A 15,065-nucleotide genomic window follows, 5' to 3' on the forward strand; every position below is an offset into this window, starting at 1 on the left:
CGTCTCAAATATAGATTTCCCATTTAAGATATATGAATGAGTCTTATCATCAGTGTATTTGTGGACAGCAGACAGTCATAAAGAGTCAACATTAAGCATGTTTTCCCAGTTGATTTCTTTAAGAATGTTTTTGTTTAAATAGTGTTAGTGATCCCAGCTCAAGTGCCCCAGAGGAGTTACTGAGTTTGACAGTGTGAGGAAGTTGAAGTAATGTGTACAATTAAAGTTAAAACAGTTTGATATGTCAGTTCAGTTATTTCACAGTATCAAGGGACAGTAACTCTGAGTCACTTCCCTCATCCCACAATAATGTAATTAGTTCTCACTGCTTACTAGAAAAGTTAGATGAATGATAACTTTGATTTCTTAAAATGGCCATGATTATGACATTATTTGAAAAACAAAGTCTTCCTGTTCACACTCCTTAAAAAAAGTAGTTACAACAAATTAAGAATATGTTTAACATCTTGCTTTACTTTTATTAATTTCTGTTCATTTTCCAGTACTTTTTTAAAAATTCTCTTTGGGGAACTGGCTAGTAAGAATTGCTAAGATGCAACAGTGCAAAGGAGCAGAATGTCAGGCACAATTGAAATGGCACAATCCCTGAAGTGCTCTATGTTAATAATTGCACTTATGCTCGGGTTAATTCAGCTCCATTCTGCTATCAAGCAGATGTAGATTAGTGGAAATATAAGATGCCTATGCACTTCATTATATTCTCCCAGTCTCTGACTCTACAAATCCAAACTGAAAAGAACTGTCATTTTAGCCCTATTTCATAATTGTTTTCACCAATTCCATTATTAGACTCTCCAAGCTAGAATTGAAGAAAATAGGTAGTTATTATTATCTTACATGGAAGGGTACATGGCATTTTTACTTTTATTACAGTAACCAAAATGGTAATTTTATTTGCTTTCAATTATTAGCAGTACAGATATGAACTGTAGATTTGTTAGGTGATACATGTCAAGCAATAAATAAGTACTCAAACAGAAAAAGAAAGGTTCTTTTGGAAATGTTAATGTTTGCCAAATCAATAATCACATAAAACACTCACAGTATAATACATAAAATATGAAGACAATCTCACGTTTCAATGAATGTAGTAACATTATAACACCCTCTATGGATGATGAGATGCTATACCCATTTATTTCCTTTGGTTGCCTCACGGAAATATTCATGCTAACATCGTTAAGGAGAAGAACATGAGAGGAACTTTTGGTTTTGTCAAAATGAAAATGGAATCTTTGTTTTGATAAATGTGAAAATAGCATGACAATCAACAAAAATACTTTGTGTTTTAAAAATTACAACTTTATTGGCCATAACAATATCTGATACACAGACATCAGAGGTTCAGTTCCCAAACAGAAAGTTATGTGTAAAACTCCCGGAATAAGTGCTGACAAATTGTCCCACCTCAATTAGGTAAGATGAGCAATTCCTAATTCATGCATTTCTTACTTCCTACGTCCTCTTCACAATCCAAAATACTTGAATGACAATTAGGTTCAAGCACCACTCTATACTATTTAAGCTGAGAGACTGCAACATTGCTAGGAATGCAATCTTTATGTTGAGGCATTAAACTGAAGTCATGTTATTCTGTCAAGTGAGTGCAAAAGATTCCATGATGTTGAAGAAGCATAGGGAATATTTCTGTTGCTCTAGCCAACACTGATTCCTCAAACAACACCACTAAATATAGTTTACCTATCCATTCATCTTATAACTATTTATTAAATTTCCTCTCACTTAATGAAGTGTCCTAGATGATCTGAAGTTTGCTAATTATGGCTCTCCACACACCTCTATTTCACAAAGCCTGTCTATGATCCTATGATATCACAATGAGACAAGTAGATGAATCAAGGTCCACAAATTACTTCAAATGGTATGGAGATTTAATTTGCACTGTCAATGTTACTAAGCATCACACTCTAACCACGTGAGCAAATCAGTCTTACCATGGAACCTTCAATGCAAATTAGGTGGGTTAAAAGTCTTGAACTGACTGCAAGCCACGCTGAAACTTCAGGGGTTATGAAAATTCTTAATACACGTCTTTTCTTTCTCAACTCTGCAAGTAAGTATACCATTACACATAGTGTGCAAGATAGTTTCATAGGCCTGCAAACTGAAGAAACTTCTTGAGGAACAATTAAACTGCCAGTAAATTAAAATGTCCAGTGCCCATTACTAGGGGGTGCTAAAGAGTTTGCATAAATCCCTTTCTAAAAGTGGCAGAAGTTCAGAATGGCAACAGTACAATAATAGAGGGAACAATTTGGATACTAACACAACACAGTTCAGTAATCCCACCAAATAAACATTCTGTTGATCCCAGAAGGGTGATTAGACAGAATGAAAGAAAAAAATTTATTGATTGTAAATGATTTCTACAGCAGTATTTGTGCTTGTTAAAGTAAATTGTCTTTAAAATCCTGGCATTAAATTATTCTGCTGCTAAACAACAGTATTTTGATCCATGTCAAGGGCACTAATGAAATACTAGACCAAAACTCAAGGAACAGATGTTACAGCTACACTTAGGTAAGTTTGGGGTGCAAGTGGGATAAGCCATGGATAAATAGATCTTATTTTGGTTCAGTGAAGAAATGGAAAATAAATAGCTATCAAAGGAAAAAAGGGTGGAATTCTGCCATGCCAGGTGGGACAAGCTTAATGGTGATTATGGCGACAAAATAGGGCAAAAGTTTAAAAAATAAGATTTCTATTTCTTTCTCCTGATTTTTCCCTCAAGTGTGAAAGGATGATTTCAGAATCTTGTCCTTGAGTGGTGACTACCTTAACTCCAACCATTTTCATTTTATTAAAATCCCAACACACCAAATTTTCATTCTCTTCTCCTCTTCTGAGAAGATAGACAACACGATTTGCCAACAGGTAAAACAAAGTGGCACCTGGACACTAAATGCTTGCCTCAGCCATCATGCCACTGCTTCTTCAGAACTGTGTCACGACATGCTCAATTGTCACCATCCTTCTTAACGCTTCAAGTATGCAACTCAGCATCAGAGAACCCGCAGCCTCCTCGGATCATCATACCTACTGTTGGACCAAATCAGCCACCACTGCTGACTTTCAACCTTTTTCTTTGGAGTTGACAGACATTGATGATTTGCAAGCTTCTGTCAGGTCACTTTGTATAGGTCAGCCACACAGCGTATACTTCTACACATGAAGAAGCATTTCAGCTGCCATGGCCATAAGCATCTTATTCTCTTTCATGCTTTCTTAGTGCACACTGATGTTTTCACTGAATTACAGGCTGCCAGGCTCCGTGTGAGTCACATTGCTTTCTTAACACACAAGGTATTAAGCGTTCAGTTGCAGGCTGCCACCCTCTATGCTTTAGCTTGCTTTTTTGTACAATGGAAGAAACAGGCAGTTTGTGACAGTGGGAAGAAATAAATGTTTCAGTTACACTGAAAGTGGACATATCACTGTATTGTACTGTGCTACATCAATATTAATGCTACAGACCATCTCAGAAGCCTATAAGTCAAATACACTGCTTCAAGCAAATAATGATATGTGAGGTGTCCTTATTAGGGAAAAATACAGGAATGAGCCATTTGGCCCATCGAGCCTGCTTTGCCATTCAATTTGATCATGGATTATCATCTATTTCAATGCCCATATTCCTGTTTTCTCTCCATATCGCTTGATGCCTTTAATATCAAAAAGGTTAAAGCTCTATATCAAATATATCCAGAGGCCTGGTCACCACAAACTTCAATGATAGCTTTGAATGAAGAAATGATTCCTTATCTTAGTCCCAAATGGCTTACTCTGTATTCTGAGACTGTGACCCCAGATTCTAGGGGCTCCAACTGAGGAAACTTCCTCCCTACATCTAGCCTGGTCTAGCCCTGTTAGAGTTTTGTGTTTCAATCAGGTCCTCCCTCATTCTTATAAACTCTAATGAATACAGGCCAAGTTGAACCAATTTCTCTTCAGAAGATAGTCCTGCCATTCCTGGTGTCAGCCTAATGATCCTTATTCCCCCTATGGCAAATATATTCTCTCTGAGGTAGGCAGATCAAACCTGCATACAATACTCCATATGTGGCCTCACAAAGGCTCTGTATAACTGCAATAAGATATCTCTATTTCTGAACTTAAATTTTCTTGTAATAAAAGCCAAAGAGGAGGTGGTGGCCTCATGGTATTGTTGCTAGACTGTTAATCCAGGGAAAGTTCTGGGGATCTGGGTCACCAGGACTCTAATTCAATAAAATTCTAGAATTACGGAGTTAAAAATCACACAACAACAGGTCACCTGTTGGACTATAACCTGGTGTTGTGTGATTTTTAACTTTGTACACCCCAGTCCAACACCGGCATCTCCAAATCATGGAATTATGGATATAATGATGACCATGAAACAATTGTTGATTGTTGGAAAAACCTATCTTGTTTGCTAATGTCCTTTAGGGAAGGAAAATGCTGACCTTAACTGATCTGGCCTACATGTGACTCACAGCAATGCAATTGACCTTTAACTGGCTTGTGAGCAAATAGGGATTGGCAATAAACACTGGGCCAGCCAGTGATCCTGCATCCCATGAATGAATTAGGAACAAGTAATTCAAAGGAATGTATTCAGTGCTGTATTAATCCTGTGTGTTTCATATAGATTGCTAATAAAACAGTTAACAATCAGTGAGCATACTAATTCTAGATTTAGATTAGATCCCCTACAGTATGGAAACAGGCCATTTGGCCCAACAAGTCCACACTGACCCTCTGAAGAGTAACCCACCCACACCCATTCCCCGACCCGACATTTACCCCTGAATAACACATCTAACACTATGGGCAATTTAGCATGCCAATTCACCTAACCTGCACATCTTTGAATGTGGGAAGAAACCTGAGCATCAAGAGGAAACCCACACAGACACAGTGAAAATGTGCAAATTCCACACAGACAATCGCTCAAGGCGGGAATCAAACCAAGGTCCCTGGCACTGTGAGGCAGCAGTGCTAACCACTGAGCTACTGTGCTGCCCCATGTTACATGTTAATTTGCATTAGAATATTTACAATGAAAGGCATGGCAAAAATGCTATTGAGTTCCACTACTGTTCAAGAGTTACTTTATCTGTGAATATTAGCTTCAGTAAACAGCAGAAATTAGGCCCCTTAGATATTCTGATTGAAGTATATCAATGTTATGCAGAATTAAAAGCAAAGTATGTTTTGAATGATACTGTATAAGTTGAACTTGTATAAGTTGAAGTTTTTGATATTTTATACTTGCACCATCAAATCCTTTTTAAAGTGATGGCAGAAATATTTTAAGGAGATAGAAGACTTCTGTTTGATTTCTATTGGTTAAGGCATCTTGGTCTTCATCATACCTCTGATGCAAAAATGAACATTTAAATTGCAGTCATTAATGCCTTCATAATTTAGCAATGATAGTTGTGGCCCATAAATGTTCTGGGGCCAAAAAACAGTTCTGATTTTGTTTTGGTTTTTATTGCTTATTAAACCTACTACCCGTTGCTTAGGTGCAGATTATGAACCAAGTCTTTAAACACAATCTGTGACTCATATTCAGTTGTGGGTTTTTTTTTTCAGTTAAATGCTGTATTTTAAGTGCTCTGGGAACATCAAGTAGTTAAAAGACTGAGATTATTGATTTTTGTTTGGTTTTGGAGCCTCATGTAAGTGTAATGCGGACATTAAATTATTCCAGTTTGGTGGCATTTTAGAAGCGAATGACCCAACCCTAAGCAGCTAAATAGTATTTGTGTTCCATATGCCATATAGTTACTAAATGAGTATGATAATCACAAACATGTCACAGATTGAGCTTGAGTGAGCCAAGAAGCTGAGTGACATGGCAATAATGAATGATAGCACCAGATTCAGTGTCAATCTTCACAATCTGTGCAGTATTATAGTTTACAAGGGAACTATACAGAAGCATATCTCCAACACTTATTTTTACATTTTGGCTGAAAATGCTGTGTTTCCTTTTAATTATTATGCTTGCCTGCATTTTTTGACTAGTGGGTATAACTTGCAGCAATATGTTCCTTCAAAGATCTCGTCAGCTATGAGGTTTTACTTTCTTGAGCAATAGAGAACCAACATGCAGCAAAATGCATTTATTAAATTGAGATAGTGTTCAATTAGTGCTTTTAGCTATTTTTATGGTTTTAACTCTTTGTCCTTTTTCATAATATGCAATTTAATAATTTTGATTTTATAATTGGCAAGTTTTTGACTTTCACTGAGATCTTTCCCCTTAAAGCATGACTTAGATTGTTAATATATGAAATAGACCATTATAGACATGAGCAAATTCATCACTAACCCATTACATAAAAACTTTGATCCATAAATCCATTGGTGATTCCTTTGGATATGAATTTAGAGCCACTGCTTTTTTTTAAGCACAGTTTTACAAGTAAATGTTATTTTATCATAGTATCATAAATATTATGTGATACGTTACAGAAAAAGACACTTTTTAAAAAAAAACTGCAATGAAAACACAGATGAACTTGATAAAATGATTGAAAATATACACATTACCATATTCTTCTTCAAAATGCTTCAACCCTTTTCAACTCGATTACTGTTGTTTTGGTAAAATATATTGTTATGATCCCAGCTGATGCTGTTCCTTGGAAAAGTCAAATCCCAGGTTGAAATTTGGCTTGATGGATCATTTTATTTTTGTTTTTATTTAACAAAGTGGTCTTTCATTCAAGCACAGGCATATAATGTTGCAGATTTGGATGTAATAATAGAATAGAAGTTTATTATGCAAAAGAAATGAAAATAAAACAGAATCAACGAGGCTATTTACATGTATCACAATCTGAAAGATTTCAAAATGGACAGTAACTCCCCCAAGGAACTTCCCTTGGCTTCCTGCAATCGATGATGCAGTCCTCAATCTTCAGAGAGAATTTACTTTTCTGTCATGCGTATAGGTTTAACTTAACTATTTTGTTCAATTTGTTAGCTTGAGCGTTTGATAGCCTCTTTGTTGAGTAGTCACAAAACTCAGTTTACATAGTTTTCTGCTTCAAATAACCCCTTCAGTATTCTAGAGTTGAAAAATGTGATGCTGGAAAAACACAGCAGGCCAGGCAGCATCCGAGGAGCAGGAGAATCGACGTTTCGGGCATAAGCCCTTCTTCAGGAATGAGACTGGTGTGCCAGGCGGGCTGAGATAAAAGGTAGGGAGGAGGGACTTGGGGGAGGGGCACTGGGAATACGATAGGTGGAAGAAGGTGAGGGTGAGGGTGATAGGCCGGAGAGGGGGTGGGGGTGGAGAGCTTGGGAAGAAGATTGCAGGTCAAGAGGGCAGTGCTGAATCCAGGGGTTGGGACTGAGATAAAGTGGGGGGAGGGGGAAATGAGGAAGCTGGAGAAATCTACATTCATCCCATGTGGTTGGAGGGTTCCTAGGCGGAAGATGAGGCGCTCTTCCTCCAGGCGTCGTGTGGTCAGTGTCTGGCGATGGAGGAGGCCAAGGACCTGCATGTCCTTGGCGGAGTGGGAGGGGGAGTTAAAGTGTTCAGCCACGGGACGGTTGGGTTGGTTGGTGCGGGTGTCCCTGAGGTGTTCCCTGAAATGTTCCGCAAGTAGGCGGCCTGTCTCCTCTACATCTCTCCTCCATCACCAGACCCTGACCACACGACGCCTGGAGGAAGAGCACCTCATCTTCTGCGTAGGAACCCTCCAACCACACGGGATGAATGTAGATTTCTCCAGCTTCCTCATTTCCCCTCCCCCCACCTTATCTCAGTCCCAACCCCCGAATTCAGCACCGCCCTCTTGACCTGCAATCATCTTCCTGACCTCTCCGCCCCCACTTCCTCTCCGGCCTATCACCCTCACCCTCACCTCCTTCTACCTATTGTATTCCCAGTGCTCCTCCCCCAAATTCCCTCCCCCCTACCTTTTATCTCAGCCCGCCTGGCACACCAGCCTCATTCCTGAAGAAGGGCTTATGCCTGAAACGTCGATTCTCCTGCTCCTCGGATGCTGCCTGGCCTGCTGTGTTTTTCCAGCATCACATTTTTCAAATCTGGTCTCCAGTATCTGCAGTCCTCACTTTCTCCTTCAGTATTCTAACCAAACATTTTTGATTTTGAACTTGCAAACTAAAACTCTTATTAACCTATTTCCTAATTTTTCTGAACTAGCTCTTTCTTCAGAAGAAACTGTTTCATACATTTAACTTCAGCCAGGACTTTTGTGAACAGAAAGCAAAATATTTCCAAGCGTCAGATTTTTCTTCTATACAAAATTATCCTGATCCTTTAAACCAAAGGCAAGCTAATGCTTTTCAACATTTACTCTGTCCATTCTCTCAATGCAAGCAAATTCCCATTATCCCTGTAATCACCTCAAGAACTCTCCCTCTCCTATTGGTTAAGAATAGTCATTACTTGCAAGTTAACCATTAAACCTCCTTGTACGTAAAACTGAAAACCCACATGTCACTAGTTCAAAATCCATACTCTAAAATAAATGATATTAAACTATGTATAAATATATCTATATAAATCACACATCTTGCATCCATTAATTGCTCATTGAAGTTTGGATTACTCTATGAGTCCTAAAGTTTGTGTATCCCAATTTATGTTGATACTCCCACTTTTCCTTATTCAACATCATAATTTTCAATAGTCTCAAAGTTATATATTACAGGTAAGAAATACTGGCCAGTGGGAAGGTTGGATGCCTTCTTTCATCTTAGAAATAAATATCTTGCAAGTCACTAAGGAGAGGGAGTGATTGTTCCTCACAAAGTCTATGGGTGGGTCTGTTATCCACTCCTGTCTGGAGGTAATACTCCAGGTATCAGGAAGAAACAATCGAGCACACTCAAATTGGGTTAATAAATTAACTAATTAATATTGTATTCCATGTGATCAGCATATTCCACAATATGTAAAAACATTGTTCAGAATTACACCACGTTTGACATTTTTTGTACACAAATATTAGCATGAATTTGTAAAAGTAACTTCACAAGCGGTGGTTAATTTAAAGGTCACTCAAAGATTCCACCATCATCATAGAAGCTGCAGAGGTTATAAAGTTTCATTATACTATAATAATACAAATACTGCATTGTTTGCAGAACAATTTAACCATGGGGTTGTATCTTACAAGGTTGTACTCCAAAATAAACATGTTTGTTCAATAATGCTTGAAACAGATAAAGACAATTAATCTTTTGAATGTTATGTATGCCAAATAACTATAGGAACATGGGAAATAGGAGCAGTATTCAGCCTCTCAAGCCTGCTCCATTATTCAACAAGATTATTTCACCTTAATGCCAATTTCTAGCAATCCTGATACCTGTCAATATCCAGATATCTATCAGTCTCATTTTGAATGCAGTCAATGCTTGAGTGTCCACGCTCTTAGGGAAAAAGAATTCCCAAGATTCGCCATGTTCTTGGTGAAGAAGTTCTACTTCATCTCAATCTTAAGTGACCTCACAGCTAGGAGAAGCATCCTTCCTGCATCTCCCTCAATGATCCTGTTAAGAATTCTGTAGGCTCTCATCAATTTTATATTTGGTCATCCTTAGATGTCTCATTTCCACATACTCAGTTTGTTCCACTTTTATATACTTGATCATAACCAGTGAATACCCTGGGATGATTTATTTTCCCTACCCTGCACCTTTACCTTAAGGAATTTGCCTTGTTTCCTACAATTGCCCACTTACATATTGCCCTTGATGATCTGATTTAAAGGCATAGCATCAGTATTATAAGTATACTGATGACAGCTAAGTCTGGTTGTCCATCACCACTCTTTAACCATCCACTGCCTCTGCAATGTGAACTGCCTGTCTGACATGCCCTCCAGTTCTGGATGAGATACAAATTCATTTCAAACGTCTCTGACTTTGAAATTCTCTTTCTGAAAACTTAGTGGAAGCAAGTCCTTGAATATGTTTTAGTCTAGTGAATGAAAAAGGTAGGTAAGAATATGGACTTTAGGTGACAATCAGATCAGTCATAATCTTATTCATTGGTGGAACAGACTCAAGAGGCTGAATGGCCTACTCCTGCTGCTGATTTTTATGTTCATATGTTAATCTTTTCCCAAAATAGCATAAAGTGATAAGGTCCAAATAATTTTCAGGCACTCAGTATTATTCAGGTCAATTGTTAAAAGCTCAAGAAGGGCTAGTGGAAGCTATTTATGTTCAATGCCGAAAGTTAGATGTTGCATGGAAGGCAGTGGTCAAGGACAGAGAAACGGCATCAGTCTGGGAGCAAAAAGCAAAGGGATGCAGTTTTCCTTTGAGGTCAGGAAATGCTTTGCACCAGAAACAAAGTATCAGGCCATATCTGAACTTCCCACTTCAAAGGACTGCTCATTTGGCAAAAATGCACAAACTGCTGTGTGTAACCAAAACTGCAAATGAGTTCTACAACCAGTAAAGGATACAATTTTAAAATAGAAATCATCTCTAGTCAGATTTAGGTGAAGCGTGCCCATATCAAAATCTGCCTGACCATCTCATTATGTGGCTGTTGGATGATCAAGATGTGCCTGTACCTCTGTGTACCCACCCCAACCTGTCTGAACATACTGAGGACCAGGGTTTGTATCCCACCAGGCATGTGATAAATTCAATGAGTAAATCACAAAATAAGAATCTATTTTCATAACATAAACATTTGGTTCACTGATGTCCAAATTTTAGGAAAGGAACTACTATCCTTCTCTCATCCAGCCTACATCAATATAGAGTGCAGGAGTGCATGCAAGAAGTAGCACCAGGCATACCCAAAAATGAGCTGTCAACCTGGTGAATCTATGAAACAGGACTATTTGTGTGCCAAACTGTATAAGGCGCAAGTGATGTACAGAAGTGATTTATTTGTGTGCCAAACTGTATAAGGCGTAAGTGATTTAACAACCAATGGATCAGATCTAAGCTCGGCAGTCCTGCCATATAAAGTTGTGAATGGTGATGGACAATTAGACAACTTACTGGAGGAGGAGGCTCCACAAATATCCCCATCCTTAACAATGTGGAAACTCAGCACAGCAGTGCAAAAGATAGGGCTGAAGCATTTGCAACAGACTTCAACCAGAAGTGCTGAGAGGATGAGGCTTTATAAAGCTCTGGTTAGGCCCCATTTGGAGTATTGTGCTCAGTTTTGGGCCCCACACCTCAGGAGGGACATACTGGCACTGGAGCGTGTCCAGCGGAGATTCACACGGATGATTCCTGGAATGGTAGGTCTAACATATGAGGAACGGCTGAGGATCCTGGGATTGTTCTCATTGGAGTTTAAAAGGTTAAGGGAGATCTAATAGAAACTTGCAAGATAATACATGGCTTGGTAAGGGTGGACGCTAAGAAATTGTTTCTGTTAGGCGGGGAGACTAGGACCCGTGGGCACAGCCTTAGAATTAGAGGGGGTCAATTCAGAGCAGAAATGCGGAGACATTTCTTCAGCCAGAAAGTGGTGGGTCTGTGGAATTCATTGCCGCGGAGTGCAGTGGAGGCCGGGACGCTAAGTGTCTTCAAGGCAGAGATTGATAAATTCTTGATGTTACAAGGAATTAAGGGCTATGGGGAGAATGCGGGTAAGTGGAGTTGAAATGCCCATCAGCCATGATTAAATAGCGGAGTGGACTCGATGGGCTGAATGGCCTTACTTCTACTCCTATGTCTTATGGTCTTATGGTCTTATGATCCATCTTGGCCTCCTCCAGTGGTCCCTCGGATCACAGATGCTAATCTTCATGAAATTTCATTCATTGCACATGATATCAAAATGGAGGTACTCGATACTGCAAACGCTGTGAGCCCTGACAACATTTCAGCATTAGAGCTGAAGTTCTGTGTTCCTGCAATTATTGCACCCCATCCAAATTGTTGGCGTACAGCTACAACAGTGGTGTCTACCTGACAATGTGGAAGATTTCTCAAGTATATCCTGTACACAAGAACCAGGACAAACCCAACCTGACCATAATATTGCCCTATCAATCTACTCTCAATCATCAGTAAAATGATGAGTGTTATCAACCAGGGCTTGCTTAGAAATAATCTGTTCACCCTAACTCAGTTTGGGTTTTACCAGGGCCATTCAGCTCATGACATAATTATAAGGTTGGTTCAAACAAAGACAACTAAATTGTCAAGGTGAGGTAACTACTTTTGACATCAAGGCTACAATTAACTAAATATAGCATTAAAGAGCTCTAGCAAAACTGGCATCAATGTGTATTAGGGAAAATTCTCCACTGATTTGAATCACACCTAGCTCAAAGAAATATAGTGTGGTTGTTGAAAGTCTGTCATCTTAGTTTCAGGACATCTGTTCAGGAGTTCCTCAGGATGGTATCCTATGCTATCTTCAGCCACTACGACAATGATCTTCCCAACATCATAAGGTCAGAAGTAAGGGCAATGATTGGACAATCTTCAGCACCATTTACGAATCCTCAGATACTGAAATACTTAATATTCAAATACAGCAAGATCTTGACAGGTGTGGGCTGACAAGTGGCAAGTAACATTCATACCACACATATCAAGCAAAGGCTATCTCTAACAAGACAGAACCTAACCACCACCCCTTGACATTCAGTGGCATTACTATCACTGAACCCTCAATGATCAACCATCTGTTTGTGACTATTGACCAGAAACTGAACCGGATTAGTGACATAAACAAAATGGCTCCAAGAGCAGATCAGAAGCTAGGAATACTGTGGTAAGTAACTCACCTCCTGACTCCCTAAAGCCTGTCCACGACCTACAGAGCACAAGTTAAGAGTGTAATAGAATGTTCTACACTTGCCTGGATGAGTGCAGCTCTTAACATCACTCCAAAAGATTGACACCATCCAGACAAAGCAACTCTCTTGATTGGCAAAACATCCACCAATATTCACTCCAACCAGCACTGTCTCTCAGTAGCAGCAGTGTACATGATGCTCTGTAGAAATTCACAAAGGCTCTGCAACAGCTCCTTCCAAAACTATAACCATTATCATCTACAGGGACAAAGGCAACAGATACAGAACTCACTCCCTAATGGCAACGTGGGTGTATCTAAGCCATTTTTTATTTTGTACTTGTTTTCTAATCAACCTTTCAGAGATGTTATGACACATCTCTAGAGCAGGTCTCAGAGGTAGGGACATTACCACTACACCACATGAACACTCTTTAAAACAAATGTATTGCAGTGATTCAGTAAAGCAGCTCACAAGTACCTTCTCAAGGGCATCTAGAAATGTGCAATAAATGCTGAGCGAGTTGGCAATGTCTATATCCTGCGTATGAATAAAGAAAAGTTCCAAAAAGCCTGCATTGTAGAGGAGAAACAAAAACATATATAATTTCTTTATGTTCTCCTTCACCTATATTGCAAATTAAAGTTTTACATAATGTTTATGAAGTTACTTCAAAGAAGTAATTTGGATTTTACTTTCATAGATGAGTTGTAATTAACCTGCTCCTTTTCAATTGTTCTGGCACTTATTGTGTGCTTCATTATTGAACAATCCGTTCTTTTTCATTTAAATAAACATTAAATGCTCAATGTAAGGGCAGCCATCAACTACTTAGCAAGTAAGAAAAAATGTGTTTATATTTTAATTTAAAATGGTCACAGAATGTGTACTTGTTGTTTTACTTTCATATGAACTTTTTCTTTTAAAATTAAAGTTAAAAAGTGAACTGAAACAGCTGGTTAAATGTAATATTCCCTTCACTGTGTTGGACAGATGTGTACGTAATAAGTAGTTTAAAGTGGATTGCCAAAAAGGCATTGATTGGTCTCCAATTTTCATTGTATCATGTGATGACAAGAACAAGAAGAATTAGATGAACTTTAGTCATTTTTGGGAGCAATTACTATGTTATTTTTCACTAATGTGGATTTAGGATCATAACATGGTGACCCATTACATTGCAGTGCTATTCTTATGTTTCTTACAGCATTAAACAAAATTACACACTGTTTTTCCTTTTTTTTCTTGACACAGCTCACCACCATCTCAGGGAATGAATTTCTTCTACATTCAGATGATGATAGTATACATGACTGGTACCAGGCTATCAGACATGTGATTGATAAATTGGTACGTATAATGCTTTTAACTCTTAACATTAACTAAAATAGTTTCTCTTGGAATCAAATGAAAGGAGATGTGTATTTGTTCAATCTGTCTTAGAAGTTGCACAATAAACATTTTTAGATTTTTTGCCAAAAAAATACTTTCCCATATATTTCCTGAGTTTCTCAAGCTCTGATCGGCCCCTTTAGACCATGTTTCTTTTGTTTATAGCTCCCTGTGGCATTGTTAATCCCTCTTTGCATATTTTCTATAAAATGGTTTGGCATGATGTTTTTAAATTTAAAACAGACCTGAAATTACTCAAATAGGACATAATGTGCATTTATCGTGTGCATCAAATTCAGCACATTAACATGTAACCCATAAATTTGTACTCTGACTTTACACTACCATCAGCGAACTAATACTATTTGAAATTCATTCATAGATAGTTATTTGGAAATAAGCATGAGTTCTCCATAGTTGACATGAACAGACACATTCATTCTTATTTGTGTGCCCCATCTTTTCCATTTTGATTCAATAAGATCATATATCATTTTTAACTGATAGTATTTAGCACCTTTAATGCTGACAGAAATACTTTCAACTGAAGTGTTTCTGCATTAGAAGCACCACAATCAGTTCCATGTTACTTATTCTGTTTTTTTCTCTCTCGTGACACACTCACAAACAATAGAATTTAAGAAATAACTAAATTAATTAAGTTGGACATTAAATAGAAGTAAGTTCCTTCTTACAAGAGTTAAAGTTAGAAAAATAAAAGGACTTTCATATATACAGGCAAAATGCTGTGGAAATACTCAAATAGAAACAGAAAATGCTGCAAATTCTCGCAAATCAGGTAGCTTCTCCCTTTAGATTTTACCCAAACTGCTAAGTTTTTTCAGCACCTCCTCAATTTAATTGCATTTATAT

The 15,065-nt window shown here is 38.2% G+C and overlaps 1 protein-coding gene across 1 annotated transcript in view; it reads left to right on the forward strand.

Annotated features, from left to right (window-relative positions):
- The window catches only part of arhgap15 (Rho GTPase activating protein 15), a 741,895-nt gene that overhangs the window by 372,883 nt on the left and 353,947 nt on the right, over positions 1-15,065 (forward strand). Inside the window, exon 8 of the mRNA XM_043694095.2 lies at positions 14,055-14,150. Coding sequence (XP_043550030.1) covers positions 14,055-14,150 — 96 coding nt within the window. The remainder of the gene's footprint in view (positions 1-14,054; positions 14,151-15,065) is intronic.

This window comes from Chiloscyllium plagiosum, unplaced genomic scaffold, assembly GCF_037043375.1.
Source record: "Chiloscyllium plagiosum isolate Xiang-an unplaced genomic scaffold, Cpla_swu_hap1 HiC_scaffold_7, whole genome shotgun sequence".
NCBI classification, from domain to species: Eukaryota; Metazoa; Chordata; class Chondrichthyes; order Orectolobiformes; family Hemiscylliidae; genus Chiloscyllium; species Chiloscyllium plagiosum.